Raw genomic sequence first — 17,052 nt, forward strand, 5'->3', positions numbered from 1 at the left:
GAAGATTTTATACATGGTGATAGTTAAACAGAAATATTTAACGGAGAACATCTTATGTGTAGAGACGATTTTAAGTATAAGACATGAAAAAGGCATGTAAAAATCAAGTCAGAGCCCCTGATTAGAAGCCCCCCTTGAGAGGCTGGTAGCATTGCCCAGTGGTACGGCTTAGTCCTCCCATACACAAGGCTTTGGGAGTCTGTCTTCAACAACACCATCACTCTCCAGTAGCTCTGAACATTCAGAATATTTTCTCCACTGAACAAGAAGAGCCACAGATGAAATTGACAAAAAGATTAACAAGCTTCAAAGAAGAAAATTACAGATTAGATTCTGCCAAACCCACACAGGGTCTCACACAAGGAAAGAGGGGAGCAGAGAAATCCTGAATGATAAACATGTTTTCAGAGGCTCTGCCCTGAAATCAAACACAAGCAGAGATAAACAGTCACAGTATAGGCTTAGCACCCACCCGAGGACTTTCTGAAAGACGTTTTTAAACAACTCTCAAAGGCCAGTTCTCTCCATTCAAGGCTGGGAGTCCAGTCCACAGGTCCAACATTTCTGGAAAGCCATTTGGCAATCCAAATCAGGAGCCTCTGACCCAGAAATTTCCTTTCTGGAAAACAAGGCTAAAAGAAACAAACATGGAGCTGGAGAAATGGCTCAGCAGTTCAGAGCACTTGCTGCTCTTGCCAAGGATCTGGGTTCAGGTCCCAAACCCACAAGGCAGCTCACAACCATTAGAACTACAATTCCAGGGGACCCAACACCTTCTCCTGGCGTCTGTCTAAGGGCGCACATGTGATACACAGACAATCTTGAAGGCAGAACACCCATGTATATATAATAAAAATTATTTTAAAAAATAAAACTTGAACCCTAAAACAGCCAAAATCTTTTTTTAAAAAATTAAATAATCTAAGTGCCTTATAACTCAGAAGGCTAAAGATATAGAGGCAACAGATCCTGAAGGGAGTGGAGAGACAGCTCAAAGGTAAAGGCATTTGCTCCAGCAGCCTGACTACCTAAGTATGTGGACGAAGAAGACCAACTTCTAAAAGTTGTCCTCCAACTTCCATGTGGGCCATGGAATACAAGTGCATACTCATATACAGACACACATGCATACGCGCACATAAACATACACACACAAAAAAAATAAAAATAAATAGATGTAAAAAAATACTACTTTCAAAGTTGAATTTTTACACATTTCTTTTTCTGACTATCTCTTGCAAACTGACTTCTATAAGCAGATAAGAAAAATATGTTACGTCAAATACACACCCTTGCATGGTCTACTACTCAACCAAGCAGAGGCCCATAGGAACATTCACTATCCAGCAGGGGTGTGGCAAACAGCCCTCCCAAAAAATCTGCCCCCCTACTTATTTTGTAAATAAAAGTTTGTTGACAGGGGCTGGAGAGATGGCTCAGTGGTTAAGAGCATTGCCTGCTCTTCCAAAGGTCCTGAGTTCAATTCCCAGCAACCACATGGTGGCTCACAACCATCTGTAAAGAGGTCTGGCGCCCTCTTCTGGCCTTCAGGCATACAGACAGGATATTGTATACATAATAAATAAACAAAAAAAAAAAGTTTGTTGACATACAAGCCACACCCATGTCTTAGCACCTAACTGTGGTTGCTTGCCTACTACAATGGTGGGGTTCAGTATACTCATTCACCTATCAGAGATTTCACTTCCCACAGTCTCAATAACCCATAGTCAACTGTAAACTACCAAATGGAAGATTCCAGAAATAATCAATTCGTGTTTTCAATCATGTACTTTTTGGAGTGGCACAATAAAATCTCAAGATGTCCTGTTCTGCCACACCTGATATACGAATCAACTTCAAGTATAAAACTAGTTGTTAAAACAATGATGATTATATTCAAATTATCTTTATTTTACTTAAAGGTGTCCCCCTAAGTGCAAAAGTGATGCTTGTTATTTTATTAGAGAATACCATTATAATTATTCTATTTCAGTATTGGTTGTTAATCTCTTACCAAGTGACAGTATGTATGTGTGTGTCTGTGTGTATGCGTGTATCTACATACACTACATGTACAACTCTCAGAGGCCCGGGGTGCTGGATTTTCTGAGTGATATGGTGCTGGAAACTGAACATGAGTCTTCTAGAAGAGCAGAAAATGCTCTCAAATGTTGAGCCATACCCCAACTGCCTCTGTTTATTTTTGTTATGGTATTCTATCATAGCAATAGAAAAGTATAGATATATATAAATACACACACAAAAAAATGTACATGCGCCTCAGTGAAAGTGTATCCCTCAAAGATAAGGAGGCAGTGAAGTGTATCCCTCAAAGATAAGGAGGCGAGGGGTGAGTGTATTGTTTTGATGGAAATTCTAGGGTTTGTACTCTGCAGCCTTCATCACCTAAACCTTTCCAGTGACCAGGAAGGAATGGCTTAGAACGGAGCTGCCTCCAGCATACCTTTCTGACAATGACTGTGTGTCCAGCACCGTTCCACAAACTGCCCATTGATGACGGTGGCAGGGCAGTTGGTCTTGCCCTTGGCAGTGCCTGGACAGACATCCCCACACTCCTCATTGTCATCTTTATTCAGCACGATGTAGTTGTCCTCCACAGAATCCAAGATCCGAGACCAGTCAATGGTGGCCAGGTAACAGAGCTCATTATTCTTCTCAATGCGGACAGAGCCCCGGGTGATGTTCATGAGGTTGTAGAGCCCCAGCTCCTTCAAGTGGACCATCTCAAAGATGACCAGGGCATAGTTGAAGAAGAGGCGGGAGCCTCGGATGACTGTAAGGTTGGGGAAGAGGTCTTTCAAACTCTCCAGGCCATAGACACGGAAAAGAAGCAGGTAGTCTGTAATCATGATGAGTTTGGGGAAACTGAGGTCTCGGAAATCTTCGGGTCTAGTTTTGAACATCAAGAGGATCTGCAGATGGCCCTCGATGACTGAGCAGTTCTCCAGCTCATGCAGCCTGGTCAGGTTGTTCCTGATGTCCATGCCAGGGCACACTAAAGGGCAGACAACAGAAGCAAAGTAGATGAGTCAAGGACTCTAGAACAGCTAATGAAGCCAGAGTCAGAAAGACAGCAGTGTTTGCTGTACAGGCATGAAGACCTGACACCCATGCCCAGGACCCACGTAGTAAGCTGGTACAGCAGCATGTGTCTATGAGGGCTGGGGGCACGCAGAGATAGACAGATTCCCACAGCTTATTGGGCTACTTGTATCAACGAACTCCAGGTCAGTAGGACACCCTGACTTAAGAAATAAAGTAGAGGGCTTCTATGGAACAGTTGTCACTTAAAGTAGACTTCTGGTCTCTAACACACACACACACATGGGATATATATCCCAGAGCACTCTAGGTCAGCATTATCACAGAGTCTCCTGCAAATCTATGCTCACTGCTGCTCTGCTCACAATAGCTATATGTGAAAGCAGTTTAAATGGATAAATAATAAAGAAAATATGGCACATAATGTAATATAGACATCTTCTCAATAGCCAAGTTGTGAAACAAGCAATTGATAGATGAGAACTAGACTGTGGCTCAGCTGGTAGACCACTTTCCCAGAATGCATAAAGCCCCTTAGTCCCATGCCCAGCACATACTGGATATGGTGGTGCACACCTATAATCCCAGCATTTAGGAGGCAGGAGACAGGAGGTTCAGGAGTTGAAAGTCATCTTCGGCTACATAGCAAGTAAGAGGCCAACCTGGGCTATTTGAGACACTGTCTTAAAAAATAATGATAATAACAGATAACAAAGAAAATATGGCATGTAGACACAATGGAGTATTAGTCAGTCATACAGAATGAAATAGTTACATACATTATATACATGCATGACAGAAGCAGAAAGGAGAGCAGTTGAGGTAAAAAAAAAACATGCATGTGGGCAGAGATCCAAGTAAGAATAATGGGGCAGGCAGGGGTGATGAGCAAGGTACAATCATATAGACACACAAAATGACATAGCTTGAAACCCATTCTTCAGTATGCCAACCAAAAAGCTTAATGAAAGAAAAAACCAGGACTCCTTTCCAATCTTCCTGGCTATTAAAAGAGACAGTGCCACGGTCAATGTGAGCAGGTGTGTCTCTTCCACATCCAGATTTCGTGAACTTTGTAGAGTTGCCCAGGAAAGGATGATCTGTTCCAGGCTTTGAGAAGCCTCTATATTGGTTCTCCACTGACTATACCAGCAGACATTCCCACCAACAGCATGTAAGAGCTCCCCTTCCTTAATATTCACATCTTTCTGATGAATAGCCATCGCCATAAATGTCCATCAATGAATGAATAGATAACGATAGTGTGCTAGGGGTGGTGGCAACTTGTAACCGCAGTGATCAAGAGGCTGAGGCAGGAAGATTATGAGTATGAGGATAATCTGGGATACATGGACTAGGCTGAAGGACATGGTTCATATGTAGAGCCCCTGCCTAGACTCTCCTAATGAGGGCTGGGATGTGGCTTAGGGGAAGAACCCCTGCCTAGAATCTCCCAGTGAGGGGCTGGAGGTCTGGTTCAGGGATAGAGTCCCTGCCTAGAGTTCCCCAGTGAGAATATGGGAAAGCTACAATTAGGGCCAGTGCCAGCTTTGTGGTCACCCAGTGTGGGCTCTGCATTTCAGATCCCTAAGCCAGCCCCGATGAATGGCTTTCCCTGTAAAGCAACCATGCCTAAATAATTCCTTTCAAAAGGCAAAGAACATAATTCCTTTGGCTGCCCAGTTAGAAGCCTTAACATAATCATAACCCTATCTATGAGGCAATCGGCTGACAGGAGGGTTGAGTAAGACATCAAGTGCAGAGGAAAGGGCAGCCGACCCCAGCCCAGGGCCCCTGAGCCTCAGCATGGAAGCTCTTCAGGAAGTGACTGACAGGAAAATGTACTCATATCAGAACAGGGGAAGGAAAAACTGAATGTCTTTGTTTTGTGTTCACCCACCTCCCTGGCTGGCTCTGCTTCCTTGGCCTGTCCTCCTGGCTGCCAATCAAGGTCTAATTACCTTTTACCTGGGTGTGGCAAGAGCTTCCCAGGAAACCCAACCTACATCTCTTTGCTCAAACACAAAGGGAGTGCTGATTCTCCTAAGGGTGGGGGGCTGCCAAGTTCCCACCTCCTCCACACCTTCCCATGGCCCTGCACGCCTGGCAATCACAGTCCTCAATATTCCTAAAAACTCTCCCACCCCTTAAGCCATGTGCACTGGCTAGTTTTTATCAACTTGACACAAGCTTGAGTCATCTGGGAAGAGAGAACCTCAGTTTAGAAACTGCCTTCATCAGACTGCCCTAGAGGCAAGCCTGTGGATTGATATGGGAGGAGCCAGACCACTATGGGCCTCCCCGAGGCGGGTGGACAAAGAAAGCCAGGAAGAGTAAGCCAGTCAGCCCTGCTCCTCCAAGGTCTCCACTTCAGTTCCTGCCTCTGGGTTCCTGCCTTGAGTTTCTGCCTTGACTTCCCTTCATGACAGACTAGGTTGTGAAGGTAGCTGTTGGTCATGGTGTGTTTATCAAAGCAACAGCAAACAAACTAGAACACCATGCTAAGCAGCTACTCTCTCAATAGCTACAAAACTTCCTGTCCCCAATGTCAGAAGGGCCCAGGCACTGAATGTTATGCAATAGGTGCTCAGCTCACATCACCTTTGTTGATGTGTACTTTCCCTCAAATATGTAACACATCTCTGTGTGAGTCTGTTTATGCACTCACAACCCCTACCTTCACTCCCAGCAAAGGACAAAGGTGTCATTCTTCCTCACATGCCTTCCACTATCTTTTTGAGACAGTTTCTCTCTGACCTGGAGCTTGCTGAGTGGGCTAAGCTAGGGAGTCAGTGAGCCCCGGGACTCCATCTGTCTCTTCCACCCCAGCTATGATTATAGTATAAGCTGCCACTCCTGGATTCTTGGCTTCTGGGGAACTAATTCAGTTCCTCGTACTTGCAAGGCGAGTTCTTTATTGACTGAGCTGTCTCCCCGCTTCTATTTTAATCTTCCTCATCTTCCTTGTCTTCCTCCTCTGTCCCCATGCTCCTGAGGAAAAGGCAAACAGCCTCCCCAGCTCCTGCTGGCTACTCCCAGCCTCAACCTCCCAAGCCCTCAAATCACAGGGGCCCCACCACACGCTGCTTAGCTCCAGGCCATGATCCCTTAGAGCCATTCAGAAGCCACCCACTTCAGCAGCCCTCCCTGACTGCCCTTCCCGTGAAGACCTCTATGAGTCTCCCCTTCTTTGTGTTCCTTCTATACAAGTTAGCATTTGTCAGAATCAAACTCCTTAGATAGCATTTCCCTACCAACCAGAGCCCTCTGCACCCATACAACCTCTGTTTATTTTATCCCAAAACATCCAATATCTTTGAGGCAAAGAGACTCTTACCCTGAAGCCACTGAGATGGCTCATCAGGTAAAGGTGCTTCTACCAAACCTGACAACTGGAGTTCGATCCCTGGACCTCACATAGCAAAAAGAAAGAGACATCCTCTAACCTCCATATGTTCACCGTGGGATATACATACATACATACATGTGCACACACGTGCATGTATGCATGAACGTGCATGTACACATACACATACCAGCTAAGATAAAAGGAACAGATAGCTTGAGCCTAGCAAAATAATGAATCCCTGTCTCAAAATGAAAGACTCCAAGCTGAAGAGATGGCTCAGTGGATGAAATGCTGCCTTGTAAGCCTGATTCCATCCCTTGGTAGTGAGCACTTAGAATTTCTGCACTGGGAAGGTGGAGATAGGGGTTCCCTGGAGATCACTGGCTAGCCAGGCTACCAAGGTCCAGGACAGTGGCAGACCCTGTCTAAAAAAAAAAATAGGGTGTCTGAGGGACACCCAAATTTTCCATTTGACCTCCACATAGATGTGCACATATGTGTAAGTATATACACACTACACACAGGCATGCACACATACACACACATGCACACATGCAAATATACATGAACACACACACACAAAGGGATAGGGAATCTAATCTGAGAATGACTCACAAAAGCCACAAAAGTGACTTGGGGAAGTACATCCTAAAGCTCTTGGATTTGGTGTTCTTGCTTCATAACCCTCACAGAGCATATTAAACTCTATTAAAAGAAAAACCACACACTTATTCATGAGGAAGTTAGAAGCCCCAGCCCTGGGCAAGAGTAAAACTGCCACCCTGCCTGACACACTTGCCAGCCAGGCTCAGAGCAGAGCAGAAGGCCCCCTGCAGTGATGAAGCCTGGGCTGAGAGACAGCTTTGAAGAGACCAGTACACCAGCTCAAATTCCACATAGTCGCACCAAGCAGATCTGAGGTTCCTGACAGACACCTCAATGGTTTTCAAGCATGGACATATTGACAGGCAGAGACCCACAGACATACTGTGTCAATGTTACTCTTGATTGACAAGTGGACAGGATCTAGAAGCACACAGGGGACAAGCCTGTGTTGTGAGGAAGTCTCTACACTGGGTTAACTGAAACAGGAAGACCTACCCTGAAAGTGGGCAGTGCCATTCCACGGGCTGGGCTCCTGGGCTAAATAGAGAGCAAGTAGTGTTACAAAAACTTAGTCAAGGGCTAGGGAAACAGCTCGGGGGTAACACACTCGTCCTGCAAATGTGAGGAGCAGAGTTTTGATCCCAGCACTCACAAAAATGATAGACAGGTATGACAGCCTGCCTATAATCCCAGCACTTGGGAGATAAAGAGGAGGCCCAGAACAAGCTGGCTTGATAAACTAGACATGCAATATCGGCCTCTGCTCTCCACACATCTGCACAGATACATGCACTCACACATGCTAACATGCATGTACATATCTTTTGCACAGATGCAAAAGAGAAAAAGGCTTAGGAAAGTCCTTGCTGAACAAACATGAACAGCTGTGTTCCATCCTCAAAACCCGCATATAAAAAGCAAGCACAGATGCATACACGTGAGAGTTCTAGTGCTGGGGAGACAGACACAGGAAGATCCTGGAGGCCCACAGGCACGCCAGCCTACCTTAAACAGTGAGCTCCAGGTTCAATGAGACCCTGCCTCAAAATAACAAGGTGGACAGCACCTGAAGAATGACACAAGGATGGTCTCTGGTATATTGCTGTAATAACGGCACAAGTGCTTTGGGAGTAACCAACCACTATCTGAATAGATTTAAGGCCCACTCCATAAGATGGAATCCATACCTGAGACTAGATAGATCACGGTCCCAGGGAAAACCTAATAAATAATTCTGCTAAAGGAATACAGCAATAAAATCACTCCTATAACATACTCAGTGCCTTACTCAGCCATAATCAGAGAAATTTCCTCTTGCAGTAGATGAGAGACCAGCAACTAGACAATGTGTAGAGACTGAGGACACTTGGAACACTCAGTCCTAAATGGGATGCCACACCCCTCCCCACAGGAATCAGGAAGCTAAGCGGAAGAGAACACAAAAAGACTGTAGGAGTCAAGTGACAACTCCAAGAAAACAGTGTCTTCCAAACACAATAGAACAGGAGAACACATAAACTCTCAGAGACCATAGCAGTATGCACAGGGCCTACACAGGTTCAATCCAGACTGAGTCCCAGCACTGAGAGGGGGAACTGGAAACAGGCTCCCACTTCTAACCAGGAAAAAAGTCATCAGCAATTGATGCACCCACTGACAAAGGAAAAACAAGTTATCCCTGGTATATTAACCACACTTCAGGGTACGTCTCATGCCCAGGAGTAGTTGGCCAACACAAAACAAACTCAAAGGTATTTTTGTAAACTTTTTTTTTTTTTGTCTCTTTGCTTTGTTCGGGCATTTTCTGTCTTACTGGTCTTTAGTTTGTTTATTTTGACTTTCATTTTTCTGTTTTTGTGGGGTTTGTTGGAGAAGTTATTTTTTGTTTGGTTTTGGTCTGTTTTTTAAAGAGAAAAAACATGAAGTTGAGTGGGGGGTCAGAGGTGGGAAGGATCTGGTAGAAATTGAAGGGAAAAATCATGATCAAAATATATTGAATTAAAATTTTTTTTGTTGTGCTCACTTCGGCAGCACATATACTAAAATTGGAAAGATAAAATTGGCCCCTGCGCAAGGATGACACGCAAATTCATGAAGCGTTCCATATTTTTAAAAAAATGGAGTACAGACCTAAACAGAGAACTCTCAACAGAGGACTCTAAAATGGCTGAAATACACTTAAGGAAATGCTCAACATCCTTAGTCATCAGAGAAATACAAATCAAAACAACTCTGAGATTCCATCTTACACCTGTAAGAATGGCCAAGATCAAAAACACTGATGACAACTTATGCTGGAGAGGTTGTGGGAAAAGGGGAACACTTCTGCATTGCTGGTGGGAATGCAAGCTGGTACAGCCCCTTTTGATGTCAGTGTGGCTATTTCTCAGAAAATTAGGAAACAACCTTCCTTAAGACCCAGTAATACCACTTTGGGGTATATATCCAAAGGATGCTCAATCATGCCACAAGGACATGTGCTCAACTATGTTCATAGAAGCTTTGTTTGTCATAGCCAGAACTGGAAACAATCTAAATGCCTCTCGACTGAAGAATGGATAAGAAAAATGTGGTATATTTACACAATGGAGTACTACACAGCAGAAAAAAGTAATGACATCTTGAATTTTGCAGGAAAATGGATGGAGCTAGAAAACATTATTTTGAATGAGATAACCCAGACACAGAAAGACAATTATCACATGTACTCACTCATAGGTGGTTTTTAAACATAAAGCAAAGAAAACCAGCCTACAAACCACAATCCCAGAGAATTTAGACAACAATGAGGACCCTGAGAGAGACATACATAGATCTAATCTACATGGGAAGTAGAAAGTAGAAAAAGACAAGGTCTCCTGATCAAATTGGGAGCATGGGGACCTTGGGGGAGGGTTGAAGGGGGAAGGGGGGTGGTAGGGAGGGGAGCAGAGAAAAATGTAGAGCTCAATAAAAATCAATATAAAAAACTTTTTTTGTTTAGAAAAAAAGCACCCTCTGGGTTCTACATACACATGTGTGCACATGAACACACACACACACACACATGCATATATAAAGATCACACAATCCCACTCCTGTGCACCCAAGAGAAAAGAAAATGCATGTTCACACAAAGAACTTGCATGCAAATGTGCACAGCAGAACTTTTCATACTAGCCAAAGACTGGATAGCACCTAAATGCCACTAAGGGACTCATGTATGTGGCATGTCCATTCAAAAGGAATATTAATCGGCAATAAAGAGGACTAAAGTTCCGAAGGGCACTACCCTGTGAATGAACCTTTAAAAACATCATACACTTGATGGAAGAACTGGGTCCTAACCGTGGATCTATTTATATAAAGTGTCCAGAAGAAGCCAATTCCAGAGAATCAGGACGTGGACGAGTGGCTGCAGGAGCCAGGGAGGGGGCCAAGGGGCCAGCAATTCTTTGAAGGACAGGAAACCGTTGAAACACAGAGTGCAGGACTGTTGCACAATCCTGTGACTACACTCAAAACCACCAGAGCCTGCGCTTGAGCTGGAAGAACTATATAGCACACAAACTTACCTTACTATAAATAAACATTAAAAGGATCTAATTGCAGGGGCAATAAAGAAGCACTTTGCTGCTTTAATCTCTCTGTAAATCTAACTCTTAACTCATTAAAGCCTGATGTGTCCCTGTGAGGTGAAAACAATAGAGCAATTTACTGTTGGAACAGAAAAAATATCCAGAAGATGTCTGAACCAGCATCAGAAATTCTTGTAGGAATTCCAGCAGCTTCAGCCCCAACTCTGCCCCTGAGGGTGGGAATGATACTTCACGGTTTAATAAGGGCCTGGAGAAGGCTCAGCAGTGAAGAACACTAGCTACTCTTGCAGAGGCAGGGCTTGGTGTGATTCCCAGCACCCACGTGGCAGCTCTGTAACTCCAGTCCCAGAGGATCCAACGCCCTCTTCTGACCTCCACAGGCACTAGGCACACACAGGGTACACAGATAAACATGCAGGCAAACCACTCACAAACATAAATCAAACCTACGTAAGCTGTAAGTGATTCGCAAGGAGGTAGAGAAGGCAGGCAGTAGGAAGGTCCTATTGGCAGCTACAGTTCTCCCAGCCTTTGACCATCACTTGCTCTTGCTTACCCTCTACTCCCTGGTTGTTTGATGATGTTTTCTTTTGCAATCAGTCTTTGAGACTAGGTCTTGTTATGTAGCCCAGGCTAGCCTTGAATTCAAAATCCTCCTAGCTCAGTCTCCTCAGAGGTAGGGTGACAGTTATGGTGTCAAACCCACCCAGTTTTCTTTTTTTTTTCCTTAAAATTATTGTTTCTGCTGTTGATGATGATATTGAGATAGAGTGCCATAAAGCCGTCAGGCTGGCCTCAAACCTTCCACACAGCCAAAGATGGCCTTCCACTCCTGATCCCAGGATGCCACCCCAAGCACCACATCAACTGGGCACAGTGGTACATGCAAGTTATCCCAGCACTCAGGAGCGGGGACAGAAGGGGCACGGATCCAAGCACTCAGGGCTTCCTGCTACACAGTGAAATACAGACAAGCCTGGGCTACAGGAGACCCAGTGACAAAAATAAAAAAGCCAATAAATGCACACCTAGGACTAGGGAAAGAGCTCAGTGGGTAAAGCGCATACAGCACAGGCATGAGTAGCCCATACCCACATAAAAGTCAGGCATGGCAGCACATGCCTGTGGTCCCAGCACTGGGAAAACAGAGAGGCATGTCACAGAGGGTCACCGGGCAGTCAAACCTAACTGAAACAGTTAGTTCTAACCTCATGTCAAAAAATAAAGTGGAAAGTGATTCTAGAGAAGATATCCTGATGTCAACCTTTGGCCTCCACACACACACGCATGTGCTCACACATACAAAGACTACACACAGCACACTGAAGAAAAAAAAAAGCTGAAGAGATGGCTTGGTCCTGCAGAGGATCTAAGTTTGATTCCCAGCACCCTTGTTAGGTGGCTCACAGCCAGCTATAACTCTAGCTCCAAGGGAGAGCCCAACACCTCCAACCTCCCAGGGCAGCTGCACACACGGCCACGTGCCCAAAAGGAAGCGCACTGTATAAACTAACAACATGACCACCCGTAGCACAGCTGAGGGCAAGGTTTTTACTGTAGGTAAGAGAGAGAGAGAGAGCAGCCAGAAGTGTCTGGAAGAGAGAAAGTAGCGGACACACACACACACACAGACACACACACTACACAGAGAGGACAGTGTAAGAGGATGACAGTGTAGGCAAAGGAGAAAGCCAAACAGAGACCAAAAGAGAAGAGCAAGAGAGAGCATAGGGAAGTAGCAGGGTTATAAGGAGAACGCACTGCTGTGGGGTGGAAAGCTCAGGAGCTGCAGAAGGTGAGAGAGCTGGGTATCTGTGATACTGAAGGAGCCTGGAGGCCAGCATGCACTTTGGTTTGCTGGTAGGCACCACAGGCATTTGCCCCTCTGCCAGTGGTTAAGGGAAATGGCTCCTTTTGATACGGGTAGGCAGCATCACAAGTTCCTGAGGACCGCTGGCTTTTGTCTAGCCACCAGAATTTGGAGAAACAGTTTCTCTGGGCCTGACATATATAATTTAACTTTTTTTAGTTAAACTTTTTTATTTAAGGGCTAAAACCATGGCTCAGTGGGTAAAGGTGAGCTGCCGAGCCTGATGAGCAGAGTCCCATTCCCAGGAACCACATGGTGAAGGGAGAAGTGATGCCTCCAATGTCCTCTGACTTCCACATGAACACATACACATACAGAAGTAAATAAAATAAAATTTTAAAAAAAATGACAAATATAATCTGGGCAGTTTCAAGTACCCAAGACTGTGGATAGGGGCTGCCAAAATGGACTGAGGCAAAGACGAAAACGTGTGCCAGCACGCACAGCAGGCCTCACTGAAGATGCTGTCCTCTGTCGCTCTGCACGGCAGCAACTCCTGTGAAACTGAGGCTCAATATTTCAGGTGACCTTGGCTGCTGGCCAGTGAGCTCCCAGGACCATCAGGCTCTCCCATGCCCTGCTCTTGTATGGATATGGAGATGTAAACTGGGGCCTTCCCAGTTCAGGGCAAGCTCTCATCCACTAAGCCACTCACCCAGCCCTCAAAACAGAATGCTTCACTGGAAAGAACTGACCCCAGTTTCAGGAGCCTGAGAACTCTACAAGGAGGAAAAACTAGCACCAGAGCCATATTGGAAGTGTCTTCTTCTGTGGCTTTCTCCCCACGGTGAGAACAGAGGAGGAGATGTACTGGGAGGTACGAGGAAGGCAGTGCTCAGCCCGCAGATTCCCAGTGTTGTCCTATGCTTGGAATTTTTTAGTGTCTCTGCTTTCAACCATCACATCCCTGTCCCTTAGTCACAGATGTCTTCAGAACCATCCCTGGTCCCCTATTCTGGGGCCCTGGTTGTTCCCTTCTGAATTCTTTCTAGTACTAAAACTTTCTCCTGAGCCAGCAAGATAGCTCAATGGGTACAGGAGCTTGTCACCACATCTGACAACCTGAGCTCAAGCCCCAGGCCAGGCATAATGGAAGGAAGGAACCAACTCCTACAGCTGTCCTCTGACCTCTGCCTGTGTATCTTACACACACACACACACACACACACACACACACACACACTACATAAATAAATATAATACAACTTAAAGAGAGATAGATATTGCCTTTCAAACTACATGCTCCATGTGTTATGAAAGAGAAATTTGAGGTTTTGTTCAACTACCTAGAGATGGTCCCCACACCTTGCAGGGCAGGTGGGGAAGGGTATGACATAAAAACGGATCTGTGTAAATGGATGTGATAGAATACTCTAAAAAGATACCAAGAAGCTCCCATCAGTGACACAGGAAGATCTCCAAGACATGTCGATCAGAGCAAGGCACAAGGGATCCAACATCACCTGTGTGTGTGGTAAATAATGAGATGTGTAGCTTACTATGCTAAGAGTATCCCCCAGAAAGTTAATCAATGCTCCGGTCTCCATCTTACAGTGCTGGAGACACCGATGCACACTGCCTCTTGTTTGGTTTCTCCTTCTGTTTTGTTTTACACGAATGTTGATGATCTGAACTCTGGTCCTCACACTTGCATAGCAAATTATCTTACCAACAGCCATTGCCTGGGAAAGTTTTCACTACCAAAACTCTTTCTACTTGTGAGCTTGGGCTCTAGGCTGATGTGGGAGTGTCATATATCAATCTGTTGATTTCATTGGTTAATTAATAAAGAAACTGTTTGGCCTAATAGGTTAGAACATAGGTGGGTGGAGTACAGAACAGAATGCTCGGAAGAAGGGAAGTGAAGCAGATGCCATGCCTCTCCTCTCCAGGGCAGACGCAATGAAGCTCCAGCCCAAGATGGACATATGCTAGAATCTTCCTGGTAAGATGGGTTAGTCAAGATGTGAGAGTTAGCCAGTAAGAGGCTAGAGCTAATGGGCCAAGCAGTGTTTAAATGAATACAATTTGTGTGTTGTTATTTGGGGGCATAAGCTAGCCAGAGGGCCAGGAGCCGGGCGGCAGGAAAGCAGGCTCGCAGCTCTTCTCTTCACTAGGCTATATGAGTTCAGCACTTTTCACATGGCGGTCAAGGGAACAATTACTGTGTTCAAGTCCCAGCTCTGCCTTTTCCCAGCTATGTGGTCATAAGCAAGCCCTATTTCCTCTTCTGAGCAACTCATGAGTCATGAGACCAGGAAAGAAAATGATATTACCTGGATGCAAAATATGGTGGTTAAACTTTATGTTTTGTTTTTCATTTTCATGTGTATTTGTATACAGTAAGCATGTGTATGTACGTGCACGCATGTTTGTGTGTGAGGAGTTATGTGTACATGTGGAAGCCTAAGGTTCATGTCAGAAATAAAAACTGATCCCTCTTCCAGCTTACTCATTGAGGCAGGGTCTGTCAATCAAACCCAGGCTGGATGACATGGTTGCCTTCTCTCTGCCTTCCCAGAATGGAATGACTAGAGAGCACCTTGAGTTTCTGAGCCTTCTGGGGATCCGATTATCTGGTCTTCATGCCTGCTTTCATAGGTGTTTTAAGCAGTGACCCATCTTCCCAAGCCCTGAGATGGTTAGTCTTAGCTGTTATTGGACGGGCTTTAGAATCACCACCGAAAGAAATGCCTAGGCACATCTGTGAAGCAGTTTCTAGACTGGGTTAACTGAGGTGGAAGACCCATGCTAATATGAGCAGCAGCATCCCAGGGGCTGGATCCTGGACTGAATGAGAAGGAGCAGCTGAACACTAGCATCTGACTCTCTCTACTTCCTGGCTGTGGATGGAGTGTGACCACTACCTCAAGCTCCTGCTGCCACGCCTTCCCGGCCATGATGGACTGTGAGCCAAAATACTCCCCTTATCCTTCCTTAAGTCACTTTCCTCAAATGACTCATGGCAGCAATGAGGCAGGTGACTGAGACAGACAGATGGAGGGCTCCTCTTTTATTATCAACAGAGAAAAGGAAAAGCAACAAGGACAAGCATAAGGTGAGAGAGTGATGACAGGCCTTTCCAGCCCAGGCCTTCATCCTTCTGCAAATTCCTCACCCAGCTGTTGTGCATGCAGACTCATGCACCCAGAGGACCTCTCAAAGCAAACAAGAGCCAGCAAGTGGCTCCAAGGGTGTCCCTCAGAACTTCTCCTGGAGGCTGGGGAGATGGCTCAGTGGGTGTCCTATTTTCATTCCCGACGCTATTATAAAAGATCTTGAAAAAAGCAGCTTAGGGCACAGAAAGGGTTTATTTCAGCTTACAACTCCAGGTTAGAGGTCATCCGTGCAGGAAAGAGGTCAAGGCAGGAACTTCAAACAGCTTAGATGTGCTTGCTCAATTCCACCTGTCTTACACAGTTTAGGACCCCTGCTAGGGAATGAAGTCACCCACAGTGGATGGGTCTTCCCATAGCAATAAATTTAAAACAATCCCCTCCCACATAGGCTCCCCAGGCCAGCCCAAGGCAGACAGTTCCTCCTTGAGACTCTTCCCAAGTGACTCTGAGTTGTGTCAGGGTGACAATTAAAGCTATCTGTCGTAACCAGTAAAGCACTTTCCCTTAAGTGTGAAGACCAGAGTTCAAATCTCCAGCACCTATTTAAATTGTGGATGGGCAGAGTGGCCTCCTACAATCTCAGAGGTCCAAGGAAATATCACAAGAGGGGCTCACAGCCAGCTGGCTAGCTAGACTAGCCAGATCAGCCAGTTTTGGGGTCAAATGACAGACACTGTACCAATATGAACAACAGAACAACTGACATCAAAATCTGGCCTGCACACACACGCCCATATGCACATAGACACACACACAAGTACGCAATGCATATTCAAAACCCTAAAGAGTTCCCTCACCTCGGAGGCAGAAGACAGATGCTCAACCCTCCACAGGGACAGGTTTAGCATGCCAAAAGTCTAGACAGATCCTCGGATTCTGTAGAACTCAGATCTACCAGGGAAGACAGGATCAACAAAACAGTATTCCACAATGTAGACACGCAGGCAGGCAGTCATGCACGTGCACACACACACACACACAAACACACACACACACACACACACACACACACACACACTACTAGTACTACTAACAGGCCCAGTGTTGAAGTTGTTTGTTCCTTCCTGTCCCAGTGTCACCTTCTCTTACTCTGGACCAGTCAACACAGCTTATAGAAGCACCAACCCTTTCCACATTCCCACAAAAGCAAAAGAAAGACTTTTAGCACAAGTCTCTCTGCACTGCAATGGAACTGGAAGCCAAGCTATGTCCTTCAGCAGGCAGACCAGAAAATGTCCCCCATTGGAAACAAAACAGATGTCTAAACACTCGGAATTGTGAGCTGGCAAAATGGCTCAGAGAGTACAGGTGCTTGCCACCAAGTGTGATGACCTTGTTTTGAACTCCTGGACCCACAGTGATGAAAGGAAAGAATCAACTCCCGTAAGTTGCCCTCTGACCTCCACAAGCACCCAGATGCACAAAATAAATAAATGTTTAAAAGTTTTTTAAACTAGTTTGTTA

At 45.3% G+C, this 17,052-nt stretch overlaps 1 protein-coding gene and 1 pseudogene across 3 annotated transcripts in view; one reads left to right on the forward strand and one right to left on the reverse strand.

The window, feature by feature from the left end:
- Insr (insulin receptor) overlaps positions 1-17,052 on the reverse strand; it is a 130,406-nt gene that overhangs the window by 104,150 nt on the left and 9,204 nt on the right. For all 3 annotated transcript variants that reach the window (XM_041678347.1, XM_041678348.1, XM_041678346.1), the window contains exon 2: positions 2,468-3,019. In XM_041678347.1, coding sequence (XP_041534281.1) covers positions 2,468-3,019 — 552 coding nt within the window. The remainder of the gene's footprint in view (positions 1-2,467; positions 3,020-17,052) is intronic.
- LOC121465203 lies at positions 9,037-9,132 on the forward strand (annotated as a pseudogene).

The sequence above is a fragment of the Microtus oregoni genome, unplaced genomic scaffold, assembly GCF_018167655.1.
Source record: "Microtus oregoni isolate MIOR12 unplaced genomic scaffold, Mior012 000029F_ref0000214, whole genome shotgun sequence".
In the NCBI taxonomy this organism is placed as follows: Eukaryota; Metazoa; Chordata; class Mammalia; order Rodentia; family Cricetidae; genus Microtus; species Microtus oregoni.